The 16,494-nt window shown below is 41.1% G+C and overlaps 1 protein-coding gene across 1 annotated transcript; it reads right to left on the bottom strand.

Annotated features, from left to right (window-relative positions):
• Positions 1-15,642: 15,642 nt before the first annotated feature.
• LOC138885601 (uncharacterized) lies at positions 15,643-16,179 on the bottom strand. The gene has a single exon (XM_070166564.1). The coding sequence runs from the start codon at positions 16,177-16,179 to the stop codon at positions 15,643-15,645; it is 537 nt and encodes a 178-aa protein (XP_070022665.1).
• Between the last annotated feature and the right edge of the window lie 315 nt (positions 16,180-16,494).

Below are 16,494 nucleotides of genomic sequence, written 5' to 3'. Positions count from 1 at the left end.
ATATTTGAAGTTGAGTCCTCCAGTGTTCCATGATTCTGTAGTTGTTGAAAATCCAATATTGTGGCTAGAGGGTGTCAAGAAAGCCCTCTGAGTGATGAAAGCATTTGATGATGAAGTTGTGGAGCTAGCTGCTTACCAGCTTAGAGATGTGGCTGGCGCTTGGTTTGAGATGTGGGAAAAGGAAAGAGATGAAGATGATGGTCCGCCTACTTGGGAAGATTTTGAAGAGGCCTTCATGGCTAACTTTATCCCAGAAGAGGATAGGGATGCTAAGGCTACAGAGTTCGAATAGCTCAAGCAAGGGAATAAAAGTGTGCAAAAGTACTACATGAAATTCATAAGGTTAGCTAAGCATGCTCCTCACATGGTTAAGATAGAAAAGGCAAAGATTCGCAGGTTTGTTGGCGGTTTAGCTTACCACATTAAGGATACGACATCAGCTGCAGCGGTAGGGATGACAGCCTTCTCCTCTGTTGTAGAATTTGCCAAGCACTTAGAAAAAGACATACAACAAAGGAGAGATGAAAAAGAGCATAACAAGAAAGCCCGGACAGTGGGCAGGTTTAATGGTATATCCAGCGGAGGTAGAAGGGATTCCTCTAATAAGGAGTCAATAGCACCAGATCAGTCCAGTCATCAGTCAGGTGGTGGGTCTTCCTTCAGACGTACTCAGAGTTATGGAAACCAGTCTCGCCAGAATTAGAATTTTAGGACATCATCCTCACATAGCCAGAGTCATGCTGAGCAAAATTTACACCAACAAGGTCTTTGTGGAACATATAAGCGGCAACATTCAAGTCCGTGCAAGCTCGAGTTTCATGGTTGCTATTATTGTGGAGACATTGGTCATATAAAGCCAACTGCCAAAGTTATGATGTAATTTTAGTGGTCGATCAACTCGTCCTTCTAGTTCCTCAGCTACTGTAGTTGCACCACTTCAAGCTCGTGGTTCTCATAATCAAACCACGAATGGAGCAGGCAGAGGTGCAGATCGAGTTACTCAAGGAGAGGGACAACCCCCTTTGTTTGCTACACTTGATCGTCAGAGTGCAGAGCCATCAGTAGAAGTTATTACAAGTATACTTCTAGTCTGATCACATAATGCTTATGCCATAATGGATCTAGGTTCAACGTTTTCATATGTGACTCCATACTTTGCAATTAACCTCGGGCTAGAACCGGAACAACTTAGTGAGTCATTCCTAGTATCTACTCTAGTTGGCGAATCGGTGAGAGTCACAAGAGTCTATAGAGGTTGTATAGTTTCAATCCAAGGTCGCAACACCGAGGCCGATCTCATAAAGTTAGAAATGGTGGATTTTGATGTGATCATGGGTATGGATTGGTTGTCTTCCTTCTATGCCATGTTAGATTGTCGTGCCAAGATAGTCAAATTCCAATTTCAAAATGAAGAAGTCTTAGAGTGGAAGGGTAGTTCAGCATCGCTTGTAGGTAAGTTTATTTCTTACCTTAAGGCACAACGAATGGTCAGTAAAGGGTGTCTCACCTATTTGGCTCACATTATTAATCTAGAATCAGAACCACCAGCTCTTCAGTTAGTGTAGTTGTTAGAGAATTTCCGAAGTTCCCAGATGACCTTCCCAGACTTCCTCCTGAAAGAATCATAGACTTTGGCATTGATCTCATGCCAGGCACTCAACCCATATCTATACCTCCTTATACGATGGCTCCAACAGAACTTAATGAGTTGAGAGAACAGTTGAAAGACCTTCTTGACAAAGGCATCATCAGGCCGAGTGTTTCACCGTAGGGTGCCTCGGTCTTGTTTGTCAAGAAGAACGATGGGTCTCTCAGAATGTGCGTCGACTATCGGCAATTGAATAAAGTTACCATTAAGAACAAGTACCCACTGCTAAGAATTGATGATTTATTTGATCAACTTCAGGGTGCAAAGTACTTTTCAAAAATAGACTTGAGGTCGGGATACCATCAGTTGAGAATCGGAGAAGAGGATATATCTAAAACAGCCTTTAGAACTCGCTACGGGCACAATGAATTTCTAGTAATGTCCTTCGGGTTGACAAATGCTCCAGTTGCATTCATGGACCTCACGAAAAGAGTTTTCAAGTCATTCCTGGATACCTTTCTTATTGTGTTTATAGACGATATTTTGGTGTACTCTAAGAGCAAGGAAGATCATGCAAAACACCTCAAAATAGCCTTGCAAACCTTGAAAGAGAATGAGCTTTATGCCAAGTTTTCAAAATGTGAGTTCTGGTTGTAGTCAGTGGAATTCTCAGGCCATTTAGTATCTAGTGAAGGAATAAAAGTAGACCCTCAGAAGATAGAAGCAGTCAAAAACTGGCCTAGGCCGACAACGCCAACCGAAATTAGGAATTTCTTCAGGTTAGCTGGATACTATAGAAGTTTGTAGAGGGGTTTTCCTCACTTGCAGCTCCATTAACTAAGTTGACTCAGAAAGCAGTTAAGTTCCAATGGTCAGACGCTTGTGAGCAGAGTTTTCAAGAGTTAAAGAAGAGGTTGACCACTGCACCTGTGTTAACCTTGCCGACAGGTTCGGGTGGGTTCATAGTGTATTGTGATGCCTCCAGAGTTGGCCTTGGTTGTGTTCTTATGCAAAATGGAAAAGTTATTGCTTATGCTTCCAGGCAGTTAAAGAATCATGAAAAGAACTACCCCACACACAACTTGGAGCTTGCAGCAGTGGTGTTTGCATTAAAAATATGGCGACACTACCTTTATGGCGAGCATTCTGAAGTGTTTACAGATCACAAAAGCCTCTAGTACATTTTCAAGCAAAAAGAATTAAATTTGATACAGAGAAGGTGGATCGAGCTATTGAAATATTATGACATCAATATCCTTTATCACCCGGGAAAAGCTAATGTGGTAGCAGATGCACTTAGTAGGAAGTCAATGGGTGTTTTGGCCTATCTTGCAGTACAAAGGTGATCTTTGGGTCGAGAAATTCAAAAACTAACGAATGACAAAATTAGATTGGAAGAGATCGAAGAAAGAGGTATAACTGCTTATGCCTTAGCGCAATCCTCCCTTGTTGCGGATGTAAAGGCTAAGCAAGACGAAGATTCGTACTTAGTGAAATTAAAAGAAGGAATCAAAAATAAAGAAATCACTACTTTCACTCTAGGAAGTGACGGAGTTTTGAAGTTTAATGATCGGTTATGTGTGCCTGATGTAGATGGTCTTAGGAAGGCCATAATGGAGGAATCTCACAGTTCGAGGTACTCTATCCACCCAGGTGCTACCAAAATATATCTAGATTTGAAAGAGTTGTATTGGTGGAAAGACATGAAGAAACAAGTAGCAGATCATGTGGCTAAATGTTTAAATTGCCAGCAAGTCAAAGCCGAGCATTAGAGGCCTAGTGGCCTAGCTCAAGATATAGAGATACCACATTGGAAGTGGGAGATGATTAATATGGATTTCATAGTAGGTCTACCTAGCACGTACCATAAACATGATTCAATTTGGGTTATTGTAGACCGACTGACAAAGTCCGTGCATTTCCTACCAATAAAGATGACAGATTCCGCAGAGCAGTATGCACAGTTCTACATCAAAGAAATAGTCCGATTGCATGGTACACCAGTTTCAATCATATCTGACAGAGGCCCTCAGTTCAAGGCGCATTTTTGGTAAGCATTTTAGAAAAGATTAGGTACCAAGGTCAATTTAAGCACCGCTTTCCATCCACAGACCGATGGCTAGGCAGAAAGGACCATTTAGACTCTCGAAGATATGCTGCGTGCATATGTTATAGATATTGGAGGTAATTGGGATGATCACTTGCCACTTATAGAATTTGCTTGCAATAACAGCTATCAGGCTAGCATTGGTATGGCTCCTTATGAAGCGTTGTATGGGCGGAAGTGTAGGTCTCCAGTGGGTTGGTTTGAACCGACAGAGGTGTCATTGATTGGTCCAGAGTTTGTTTGTGAGGCCTTGGAGAAAGTTTAGCTAATTAGAGAAAGACTTAAAGAATCTTAGAGTCATCAAAAGTCTTATTCTGACAAGAGGCATCGTGAGTTAGAGTTCATGGTTGGTGATAAGGTGTTTTTGAAAGTTTTACCAATGAAAGGAGTTATGAGGTTTGGTAAGAAAGGGAAACTTAACCCTAGATTTATTGGACCTTATGAAATTCTAGAAAAGAAAGGAAATGTGGCTTATAAGCTAGCGCTACCCGTTGAGTTATCCTCTGTTCATCTTGTCTTTCATGTGTCTATGCTTAGAAAGTACATTCATGATGAGTCGCATATAATACCTACCGATACAATAGAAATTAAAGAAGGCTTGACTTATGAAGATCTACCTATAGAAATTCTAGATAAGCAAGTAAGAAAGTTGAGAACAAAAGATTTAGCATCGGTAAAAGTTTTGTGGAGTAATCATGATTCAAAAGAGGCTATGTGGGAGGTCGAGGAAGATATGAGAAAGAAATATCCATATTTATTTGAGGAAAAAAGTATGTGAACCTAAGTTTGGTTTGACATTTATATTTCATTTATTAAATACAAGTTAAAAAGTGTTTCTGTCCTTCCTAGATTATACTTAGTTATTGTAGTAATTTAGTTTATGTCGTAGTATATTTAATTCATTAAAGTGATTTACTTGTGCTAGAGTTGGTGTGCTTTAGATTCTTGTTAGTTATTATGGTACCTCCTTGCCGGAGTATGAGTAATTAATTTATGAGCTATGTATGGTGCCTATGAATGGCCTGTTATGGTATATTTGTTGTTGTTGTAATAGTTGTGGTAATTGTGACATGGATATTTTTTTGGATAGTCCAAATTACAAGGGAAACTCTACCGAAATTTTTGAAACTTTAGGGAGTTAGCCAAAATTTTGAGTCCCTTGGAAGAGTGAGTAGTGCTAAGAAAAATTTAAGAGGTTCAAGGACCTAAGGGATGATTGTTAGCTTAAGAGTAAGGCCCTAGTAATATTCGAGGACGAATGTTTTTAAAGAGGGAAGATCGTAACACTCCTCAAATTTATAAAAGTTTCAAGACACGCTAAATATAGAATTTAATTTTTATAATCTTAAATTATACTTCTATTACGGATTTAAATCCTTGTGATTGATTTTGAATTACTTTTCTATTTATAAATAATTGGACATACAATTAGGGGAAATATTAATTTTTAATATTATGAATTATTAAAAAGTGGATATCATTAATTATTAGTTAAGTCAAAAAAAATTAACCTAAAGCCCATAAAGGGGCTATTGTAAACAAAGGATTAAAGCCTTATAGAAACAAAAGAGAGGAACGTATCTGCCTTTCAAAAGGCAAGAGAAAAAAAGGCTAAACACAGAAAATAAGAAAAGCCTTAAACAAGTCACTTGTTCGAACAAAACAGAAGTCTAAACCTTCTGTTCTTTCACGCAAACCTTGGAAAAGAGAAACAGAACGCTACAAAACAGAGCAGAGGCAGCCTTGCTACTCAATACTCACGCAGGCAACGGGAAGTTCTAGGGTTCTTTACAAATCACTAATTCTTGAACTCGGGTATATAGAATTCCTTATTGTCAATTATCCTACAATAGTAATAAGTAAGAATTGAATAGTTAATCCCCTTCTTTCTCCATATCAACAATAGTTTTCATGTTTAGGTGTGAAACTTTAAAATTGATTAAAATGCACTGGTTATTGTAGAAGCGATTGTTTGACTGGTGTCAATTGGACTGGGGCCTACTTATTTGCTCGAGAAGTTTTGAGGTGAGTTGATATAATCCTTTACCAAAGTGGTTTAACTCACAAATGTATGCATACAAGGTGTTTGCTGAATTGGCTAAAAGAGTGAATATGTACTTAATTGACGTGAGTGAGTTCCTATTACTTTAGAATTATTTTAGTTAAAGTTAGATGATTTATTTTTATATATGTGCATAAATTTTCAGATTTTTGTGTTATTCTTCTATTCCATTTTCATGTTGAAAATTCATGAAAAAACAAGAATATTTAGAAATAATTTTGAATACTTATTTCATTCTTATGCCATACCTTACATTTAAGAATTCTAGAATAGGTATGTTTGAAAGATTTAGACTTGAAAAGACACAAGAATAAATTTTAGAAAGAAATAATTTTTGGGAGTATCCTTTATTCTTAGAAGGGGTCATCGTCCAGGCCGAGGGTCCTGACCAAGGCGTTGACTTCCTGAAACTACTTGTGCCAAAGTAGGGAGCACACGAGCCGAGGGTCTCGTTGTTGAGAATTTACTTAGCCATGCTAAGATATGATACATGAGCGTTGAGAACCATGAAGGGAGTGGCACCTCGTGGATTAGGCCTATTCGATCAGGTTGGGATCGAACCCGTGCTGATCACACGGTGACTGAGACAAAATTAAGTCAGGATAGTTGGAACTCCCAAAGTATAAAGAGAAGTACTTTTTTTTTAGAAAAAGAAAAGAATTTCTTTTAGAATATTCGTAAACAGCTATTATGCAATTATTTTAGAATTGTTTTAGAGGCTTTATGTTTTCTATGCATTTATATTCTTTGCTCGTAAGGTGTATTTTATTAAAGTTATGTCCCCTGTTGTTGAGACTCACTGAGTACAATGGATGGTACTGACGTTCTCTTTTGGGAACCTATGTTGGTCTGCGGTACAACGTAAGAACCGGTTTTGCAGGCGAGCAGGCTACGGGTTAGGACTTCCTTCTCTTCCAGTTCTATTGGTGAGCTCTGCTTTTGTTCGTGGAGTGTTCCTTTGAGTCATCTTTACTTAGTTATTTCTTTGTTTACTTAGAGAACTGGCCAGAAAATCTTATGTCCTGAGCAGTGCGTCAGTTATCAGTAGAGGTTTCATAGACATAGTCATTGGGTTAAGATTCAGATGTTTTTGATAATAACTTAGCAGTAATTCAGTAGTTACTACGAATAAAATTTTGGAGTTGATTTATTTAAATATTCAAAATTAGTCAAAAGTATATGGTTAGAGTATTGTCTTGTTGCATATAAGGTTTGGATTTATAATAGATTTGATAAGCAGAGCTAGTTCGCTCGGTCATGTTTAGTGATCGAGTGTCGGTCCAGGCTTGTTCAAAAAATAGTTCGTGACAGTCAGGATGTTGATGCTTTTGATATTGTTCCCTTGCCGGGATTTGATTGTTGAACTATTGTTACCTTGTCGGGATTCTATTGTAATTTTATTTATTTCCTTGCCCTATTGGTTGTGAATGTTGGTTGGGTGAGGAAGAGTGTTAAAGCATGAAGGGTGATGCCGTGTATTATTTTGGTGAGAGAGTGTTAAAGCACGAAGGGTGATGCCGTGTATGATTTTGTGAGGAAGAGTGTAAAGCACGAAGGGTGATGCCGTACCGCACGATGTACAATTCCGTGCCGATTATATTGATTTTATGGTGAGGATAAGAGTAAAAGCACAAAGGGTGATGCCGTGCAATTTATATTGATTCTTATGGTGAGGACGAGAGTAAAAGCACGAAGGGTGATGTCGTGCACGTGCTTGATTTCTGATTCTTGTTGATAATTGAGATATAGTGTTCCTCGTATTTACTTGCTGTCTTTCTATTTTTAATTGATATTTCCCTACAGCATGTCCCCCCCCCCCCATCCTTCACTGTACATTCTTGTTCTTCTTTTCCATTGTATATGATTTAATTGCACAGGTTTATTTGGTAGTCTGGTCCTAGCCTCGTCACTACTTCACCGGGGTTAGGCTAGGCATTTACCAGCACATGGGGTCAGTTGTGCTGATACTACACTCTGCACTGTGTGCAGATCCCGGAGCAGCAGTATACGGACCGTAGCTTTGGGTGTCTACCTTCATTCTAGTTGGAGATTCCGAGGTAGTCCTCCATGCGTCCGCAGGCCTTGGCGTCTTCTCCTATCCTTTTAGTCTGTTTCTTTTACATATTTCAGAGATAGTATTGTAATAAATCTTTCAGACTTTTATTTGCAGTATTCCTAGACAGTCTGTGGAATTGTGACACCAGTCTTGGGTAGTTTTTGTATGGATTGGTATTAGCATCTTTCTTAAATTATTACATTTCAGTCTTCCGCTTATTAGATTTCCGCTTTTTATCAATTGTTGGTTATTAATTGTAAAAGGACTAAAATGGGAAGAACGTAAATAATTCAAATGGTTAGCTTGCCTAGATTTCACTAGTAGGCGCCATCACGACACTCGAGGGTGGGAAATCCGGGTCTTGACAAGTTGGTATTAGAGCTCTAGTTTACATGGATCTCACAATTCACAAACAAGCTTAGTAGAGTCTAAGGGATCGGTACAAAGACGTCTGTATTTATCCCCCAGAGGCTACAGAGTTAGGAAAACAACTTCACATCTATTTTTCCTGTCGTGCGGTTTGGTTTCTAGATGCTAATTGAATTTCTACTCTGTTCTTTCGTAGATGGCGAGAACACACGCTTCCTCATCCACCGATCAGCAGCCCGAGCCCCCAGCAGCAACTCCCACGAGGGGCAGAGGGCGAGGCCGATGCCATGCTAGAGGTTAAGGTAGGGGCAGTGCACCACCGTGCTAGAGTTTTCGGGGTGGTCATTCAGGTCGTCAGGGTCAGCAGTCTCAGCAGTTGAGGGTTTGTTATACTTGTGGTGATATGGGTCACATTTCTAGGTTTTGCCCTCAATCATCGAGCAGCTCTCAACATCAGGGTTCTCGTGCCATGGTTCAGGCACCGAGTGTTCCACAGCCCGCTCAATCAGCTAGAGGTGGAGGTAGAGGTGCTAGAGGTGGAGGTAGAGGTATTAGAGGTGGAGGTCAGGCCGCTAGAGGTGGAGGCCAGCCAGTAGCAGGCTGTCCCAGAGATGTAGTCTAGGGTGATGGGGCCCAGCCCCGATGTTATGCCCTTTCAGCCAGGCCTGAGGCTGAGGCTTCCGATGCAGTTATCACATGTATTGTTCTAGTTTGTAGTAGAGATGCTTTAGTTCTGTTTGATCCAGGGTCTACATACTCCTATGTGTGATCTTATTTTGCATCGTATCTGGTCATGCCTAGTGATTATTTGAGTGCTTATGTATATATGTATAGACCGGCGGGTGATTCTATTATGTAGATCGTGTCCATCATTTGTGTATAGTTGTGATTGGGGGTCTTGAGACTCGTGTAGATTTGTTACTTCTAGGCATGGTTGATTTCGTTGTCATATTGGAGATGGACTGGTTATCACCTTACCACGCTATCTTGGACTATCATGCCAAGACTGTGACCTTAGCCTTTCCGGGTGTACCTCGTTTAGAGTGGAGAGGATCTCCTGGTCATTCTACTCGTAGTGTTATCTCATATACGAAGGCTCGGCATATGGTCGAAAAGGAGTGTTTGGCTTATTTGGTGTATGTTCGTGATTCTAGTGCCGAGGTTCCTTCTATTGATTATGTGCCTGTTATTCGTGAGTTTCCTGAGGTATTTCCTTCAGACCTGCCGGGTATGCCACCCGATAGGGATATTGACTTCTTCATTGAGTTGGCTCCGGGCACTCAGCCATTTATATTCTGCTGTATCGTATGGCCCCGCCTGAGTTGAAAGAGTTGAAGAAGCAATTGCAAGATATTCTTGAAAAAGGTTTTATTAGACCTAGTGTTTTGCCTTGGGATGCGCCGGTGTTGTTCGTTAAGGAGAAGGACAGATCGATGAGAATGTGTATAGATTACCGGTAGTTGAACAAGGTTACAATCAAGAATAAGTATCCATTGTCGAGGATTGATGATTTGTTTGACCAGCTTCAAGGTGCCAAGGTATTTTCGAAGATTGACTTGAGATCTGACTACCATCAGTTGAGAATTAGGGCATCCGATGTCAGCTTTTCTCACTCGATACGGGCATTATGAGTTCTTGGTGATGCCATTCGGGTTGACAAATGCCCCAGTAGCTTTTATGGATTTGATAAACTGAGTGTTCAGGCCTTACTTGGATTCATTTGTGATAGTCTTCATTGATGATATTTTGATCTATTCCCGCAGCCGAGAGGAGCATGAGCAGCATCTGAGGGTGGTCCTCTAGACTTTGAGACATAGTCAGTGGTATACGAAGTTTTTGAAGTGTGATTCCTGGTTGAGTTCAGTTGCATTCTTGGGTCATGCTGTATCAGTAGAGGGTATTCAGGTAGATCCAAAGAAGATTGAGGCAGTCAAGAACTAGCCTAAACTAGCATCAGCTACAGAGATCCGGAGTTTCTTAGGTTTGGCAGGCTACTATCGTCGGTTTGTAGAGGGGTTTTTGTCTATTGCAGCCTCAATGACTAGGTTGACCCAGAAAGGTGCCCAGTTCAGGTGGTCGGACGAGTGTGAGGCGAGATTTTAGTAGCTCAAGATAGCTTTGACTACTACATCGGTGTTGGTTTTTCCCACAGGTTCAGGGCCATATACAGTTTATTGTGATGCATCTCGTATTGGACTTGGTGCGGTGTTGATGCAGGATGGCAAGGTCATTGCCTATGCTTCGCAGCAGTTGAAGATTTATGAGAAGAACTATCCGGTTCATGATTTGGAGTTAGAAGCCATTGTTCACGCGTTAAAGATTTGAAGGTATTATCTATATGGCGTGGCATATGAGGTGTTCACGGATCATAAGAGTCTTTAGTATTTGTTCAAGCAGAAGGAGATAAATTTGAGGCAGAGAAGGTGGTTGGAGCTATTAAAGGACTATGATATCACCATCTTATATCATCCGGGAAAGGCCAATGAGGTGGTCGATGCTTTGAGTAAGAAGTCAGCCAGTATGAGCAGTCTGGCGTATATTCTAGTCGGTGAGAAACCGCTTTCTTTTGACGTTCAGGCTTTGGCCAATAAGTTCGTGAGGTTGGATGTTTTTGAGCCCAGCCGTGTGTTAGCTTGCACAGTTGCTTGTTCTTCATTATTGGAGCATATCCGAGATAGGTAGTATGATGATCCTCATTTGTGTGTCCTTAGGGATACGATGCAGCACGGAGGTACCAAGCAGGTTACCTTAGGAGATGATGGAGTTTTGAGGCTGCAGGGTCGAGTTTGTGTGCCTAATGTGGATGGGCTTTGGGAGTTGAGTTTAGAAGAGGCCCATAGTTCCCGGTACTCTATTCATCCGGGTGCCGCTAAGATGTATCAGGATTTGCGACAGCATTATTGGTGGAGGAGAATGAAGAAGGATATTGTTGCATATGTGGCTCGGTGTTTGAACTGTCAGCAGGTTAAGTACGAGCATTAGAGGCTTGGTGGTTTGTTCCAGAAGATTAAGATTCCTAAGTGGAAGTGGGAGCGTATCACTATGGACTTCGTTGTTGGACTCCCACGGACTTAGAGGAAGTTCCATGTGGTGTGGGTTATTGTTGATAGGCTGACCAAGTCAGCATATTTCATTCCTGTGGCAGTCTCCTATTCTTCCGAGAGGTTAGCCGAGATCTATATCTGGGAGATTGTTCGTCTTCATGGTGTGCCCGTGTCTATTATTTCAGATCGAGGTACGCAGTTTACCTCACATTTTTAGAGAGCAGTTCGGCAAAAGTTAGGCACACAGGTTGAGTTGAGCACAGCGTTTCATCCTCAGACGGGCGGGCAGTCCGAGCGGACTATTCAGATTTTGGAGGATATGCTTCGAGCTTGTGTCATTGACTTTGGAGGCTCGTGGGATCAGTTTTTGCCTTTAGTAGAGTTTCCCTACAACAACAACTACAAGTCGAGTATCCAGATGGCTCCTTATGAGGCTTTATATGGTAGGCAGTATTGGTCGTCGGTTGGATGGTTCGAGCTGGGAGAGGCTCGGTTGTTGGGTACAGATCCAGTGCAGGATGCCTTGGACAAGGTCAGGATTATTCAGGATAGGCTTCGTATAGCTCGGTCCAGGCAAAAAAGTCATGTCGACTGTAAGGTTTGTGATTTGGCTTTCATAGTCGGTGAGCGGGTATTGCTTCGGGTGTCGCCTATGAAGGGCGTGATGAGATTTGGAAAGAAGGGCAAGCTTAACCCTAGGTTCATTGGCCCGTTTGAGATTCTTGATCAAGTGGGAGAGGTGGCTTACAGACTTGCGTTGCAGCCGAGCTTATCAACCGTGCATCCAGTATTTCATGTGTCCATGCTTCAGAAGTATCACGGCGATCCATCCCACGTGTTAGATTTCAGCACTGTCCAGTTGGACAAGGACTTGTCCTATCAGGAGGAGCCAGTAGCTATTCTAGATTGGCAGGTTCGTTAGTTGAAATCGAAGAGTTTCCCTTCTGTTCGTGTTCAGTGGAGAGGTCAGCCTGCTGAAGCATTTACCTGGGAGTCCGAGTCCGATATGCGGAGCCGTTATCCCCATCTTTTCCCCGACTCAGATACTTCCTTCTTATATCCGTTCGAGGACGAACGGTTGTTTTAGAGGTGGAGGATGTGATGACCCGAAAGGTCATCACTTGTTTTAGAAATAAATCCTATGTTCCGAGGTCTTAAAACCTTCTTTTTACCTCATCTCGATTTGCGTGCGTGGTCCGGACCTATATCCGTAAAGCCTTTTATGTGAAAATATGAGAAATAGAAATGTATAGAGTTAAAATTTGATTATGGTGGACTTTGGTCAACATTTTGAGCAAACGGACCCGGATCTGTGTTCCGACGATCCCGGGAGGTGCATAGTAAAATATGGGACTTGGGCGTATGCCCGAAAATAAATTCCGAGGTCCCAAGCCTTAGAAATCAATTTTTGAAAGAAATTATTTTGCTGAATTATCTATGAAATAAAGAAAAGAATTAATGTTTGAAACCATTGGTATCGGGCCCGTATTTTGGTTCCGGAACCCGGTACAAACTTTTTATAGCATTTAAAGGATAACTGTAAAATTTGGTGAAAAATGGAGTTTATTTGGCGTGATTTGGACTTCCAGTTGAATAGTTACAAACTTTAAGTGTTCTTGATAAAAAGGATGAGTTTTGAGGTTTAATTCATGGTTTTACATGTTATTTTCATGATTTGATTGCACGAGCAAGTCCGTATGATGTTTTTAGGTTGGTGTGCATGTTTGGTTTGGAGCCTCGAGGGCTCGGGTGAGTATTGGATAGGCTACGGAGTGGAATTTAACTTAGGATGTTGCAGATTTTTTAATTGGTATGTTGCAGGCCTGCAGGCTTCGCATGGCTCGCAAATGCGACTAACCCATCGCAAATGCGAGAGAAGACCTGGGAAGGGCTGATCGCAAATGCGATCCTTCCTTCGCAAATGCGAAGTGGCCCAGCAATTCCTTTTGTCGCAAATATGAATCCCTCATTGCAATTGCGAGTTCGCAAATGCAAGAATAGCACACTTCTGAAGGGTTCGCAATTGCGAACCCTGGTCGTAACTGCGACATCTGCGACCTACAAATTTATAACTTAGCCAAAAATCTTCCATTTTTCAAACCTTTTCAAAACCAAAACACTCTTGGGCGATTTTTCAAAGACAAGTACTCTTCCAAATCAATTGTAAGTCATTTTTAACTAGTTTTCATCCATCTTTTCTCATGATTTCAACTCAAAATCAAAGGTTTTCATGGGAGAAATTAGGTGTTTTGGGTAGAACCTAGGTTTTTTAAATTTTGGCGATTTGGACCTCGATTTGAGGTCCGATTTCAAAACAAATTATATATTTGGGTTCGTAAGGGAATGGGTAATCGGGTTTTGGTTTGAACCTCGGGTTTTAACCGTGTGGGCCAGGGGATGATTTTTGACTTTTTGGGAAAAACTTTAGAAAACCTATTTTCATGCATTGGAATTGATTCATTTAGCATTTATTGATATAGTTGAGTAACTTGTGGCTAGATACGAGTGAATTGGTGGTGGAATCAAGAGGTAAAGCGATAGTTGAGACTTGAATTGTGTTCGTGGCATCGAGTTAAGTGTTTGGTCTAACCTTAGCTTGAGGGATTAGGAGTTGTGTCCTATTTGCTATGTGTTATTTGTTGAGTACGACGTATAGGCATGGTGACGAGTATCTATACATTGGTGTCAAGCATGCTCGTGAGTCTTATATCATGATTATTATGACCTCGTTTGTATTGTTCATGCCTTTTGTGATGATTTCTATTGTTGAGTAAAGTTTGTGGGAGTAATAGTGGTATTCGAGTATGGAAGAGCGTTGGCTCAAGTTGTATAATGAATTGTGGAAGTATAATTGGCATTTGAATCTTATAGAGCGTTGGCTCAAGTTGTGAAGTGAGTTGTGAAGTAAAAGTGAAAAAAAAAAGAGAAGAGAATTATTATATTGTCTCCCTTGCCGGGATGTTGTTGCTTTTAATGCTATCTCCCTTGCTGGAATGTTGATGCTTTTGATATTGTTCCCTTGTCAGGATTTGATTGTTGAACTATTGTTCCCTTGCTTGGATTCTATTGTAATTTTATTTATTTCCTTGCCTTATTGTTTGTGATTGTTGGTTGGGTGAGGAAAAGTGTTAAAGCAAGAAGGGTGATGCCGTGTATTGTTTTGGTGAGAGAGTGTTAAAGCACGAAGGGTGATGCTGTGTCGCACGATGTACAATTCTGTGCCGATTATATTGATTTTATGGTGAGGATGAGAGTAAAAGCACGAAGGGTGATGCCGTGCAGTTTATATTGATTCTTATGGTGAGGACGAGAGTAAAAGCACGAAAGGTGATGTCGTGCACTTGCTTGATTTTTGATTCTTGTTGATAATATAGATATGGTGTTCCTCGTATTTACTTGCTGTCTTTCTATTTTTAACTGATGTTTCCCCGCAGCATGTCCCCCCCATCCTTCACTGTACATTCCTATTCTTCTTTTCCGATGTATATGATTTAACTGCACAAGTTTATTTGGTAGTCTGGTCCTAGCCTCGTCACTACTTTGTCGGGGTTAGGCTAGGCACTTACCAGCACATGGGGTCGGTTGTGCTGATACTACACTCTGCACTGTGTGCAAATCTCGGAGCAGCAGCATACGGACTGTAGCTTTGGGTGGCTGCCTTCAGTCCAGTCGGATATTCTGAGGTAGTCCTGCAGGCGTCCGCAGGTCTTGGCGTCTTCTCTTATCCTTTTAGTCTATTTCTTTTACATATTTCAAAGACAGTGTTGTAATAAATCTTTCAAACTTTTATTTGTAATATTCCTAGACAGTCTGTGGAATTGTGACGCCAGTCTTGGGTAGTTTTTGTATGGATTGGCATTGGTATCTTTCTTAAATTATTACATTTCAGTCTTCTACTTATTAGATTTCCGTTGTTTATCAATTGTTGGTTATTAATTGTAAAATGACTAAAATGGGAAGAACGTAAATAATTCAAATGGTTGGTTTGCCTAGCTTTCACTAGTAGGCGTCATCACAACTCCTGAGGGTGGGAAATTCAGGTCGTGACAGGCACCTCCTCTTGAATGTGCTGCATTAGAACATCTATCACCAAGGGAAATAAAAACGGGCTAAGAACAGATCCCTGACGCAAGCCCATCCTAACCTGGGTCTTAACACTATCGTGTATATCCTTGGATCACCCTCGTATAAGCTACGAGCGCACTTCTCACCTTCAAACACCTCCCTCAGAACTTTATCATAAGCTTTCTCTAGGTCAATGAATACCATGTGCAAGTCTTTCTTTCTATCCCTATATTGCTCCACCAGTCTCCTAATAATGTGAATGGCTTTAGTAGTCGATCGTCCAGGCATGAACCCCAGTTGATTTTCGAAAATAGATACACTACTCCTCACCCTAACTTCCACCACCCTATCTCAAACTTTCATGGTGTGACTTAGCAACTTGATGCCCCTATAGTTGTTGTAATTTTGGATATATCCCTTATTCTTATACAATGGAATCATTGTACTCCACCTCCACTCTTCAAGCATCTTCACTATCTTAAAAATGACATTGAATAACCTAGTAAGCCACTCCAAGCCTACTTTATCTGCGGTATTCCAAAATTCTACAAGGATCTCATCTGGCCCAGTCGCTCTACCTCTGCTCATCTTATGCATATCCCCCATAACCTCTTCAAACTTGATACACCTACAATACCAAAATTCACGGGGACTCTCAGAGAACCTCAGTCCCCCATCATGATGTCCCTTATTCCCCTCGTCATTCAATAGTTCATGAAAGTACGTTTGCCATCTACGTCTAATAAGTGCGACATCCACCAATATATTGTCATCCTTGAATTTGATGCACTTCACTTGGTCTAGGTCACGATCCTCCTCTTCCTCTCCTTGGCTAGCACTTGTAGCTTTTTGTCCCTGCCTTTGGACCCAAGTTCTCCATACAACCATCCAAATGCTACATGCTTAGCCTCCCGAACGACTAACTTTGCCTCATTCTTAGATTTCTTATACCATTCCCTATTCATACTCCTCTCATCCTCATCTCTGCTTTCTACTAGCTTCAAATATACTTTGTCACGCCTCAAACCTAGGGAGGCGTGGCTGACACCCGATATCGCACCGGCCCGAGCGAACCACTCTGTAACTCATTTTTTTTCTTCTGCAACTATCACGGGCCAACATGGCCACAATTTGTAATGTATAACTATAAGTGGAAAAATACTGTATCAATGAATATCGTTCTTAAAACATGAATGCATATGG

Source organism: Nicotiana sylvestris, chromosome 2 (genome assembly GCF_000393655.2).
Source record: "Nicotiana sylvestris chromosome 2, ASM39365v2, whole genome shotgun sequence".
Taxonomy (NCBI): domain Eukaryota; kingdom Viridiplantae; phylum Streptophyta; class Magnoliopsida; order Solanales; family Solanaceae; genus Nicotiana; species Nicotiana sylvestris.
The sequence above is the reverse complement of the archived record's forward strand: the minus strand, read 5'-3'. Positions and strand labels throughout refer to the sequence as shown.

What these genes read in the sequence shown, in the direction of transcription:
- LOC138885601 (XM_070166564.1), bottom strand. Translation starts at nt 16,179, where the DNA reads ATGGTTGTATGGAGAACTTGGGTCCAAAGGCAGGGACAAAAAGCTACA.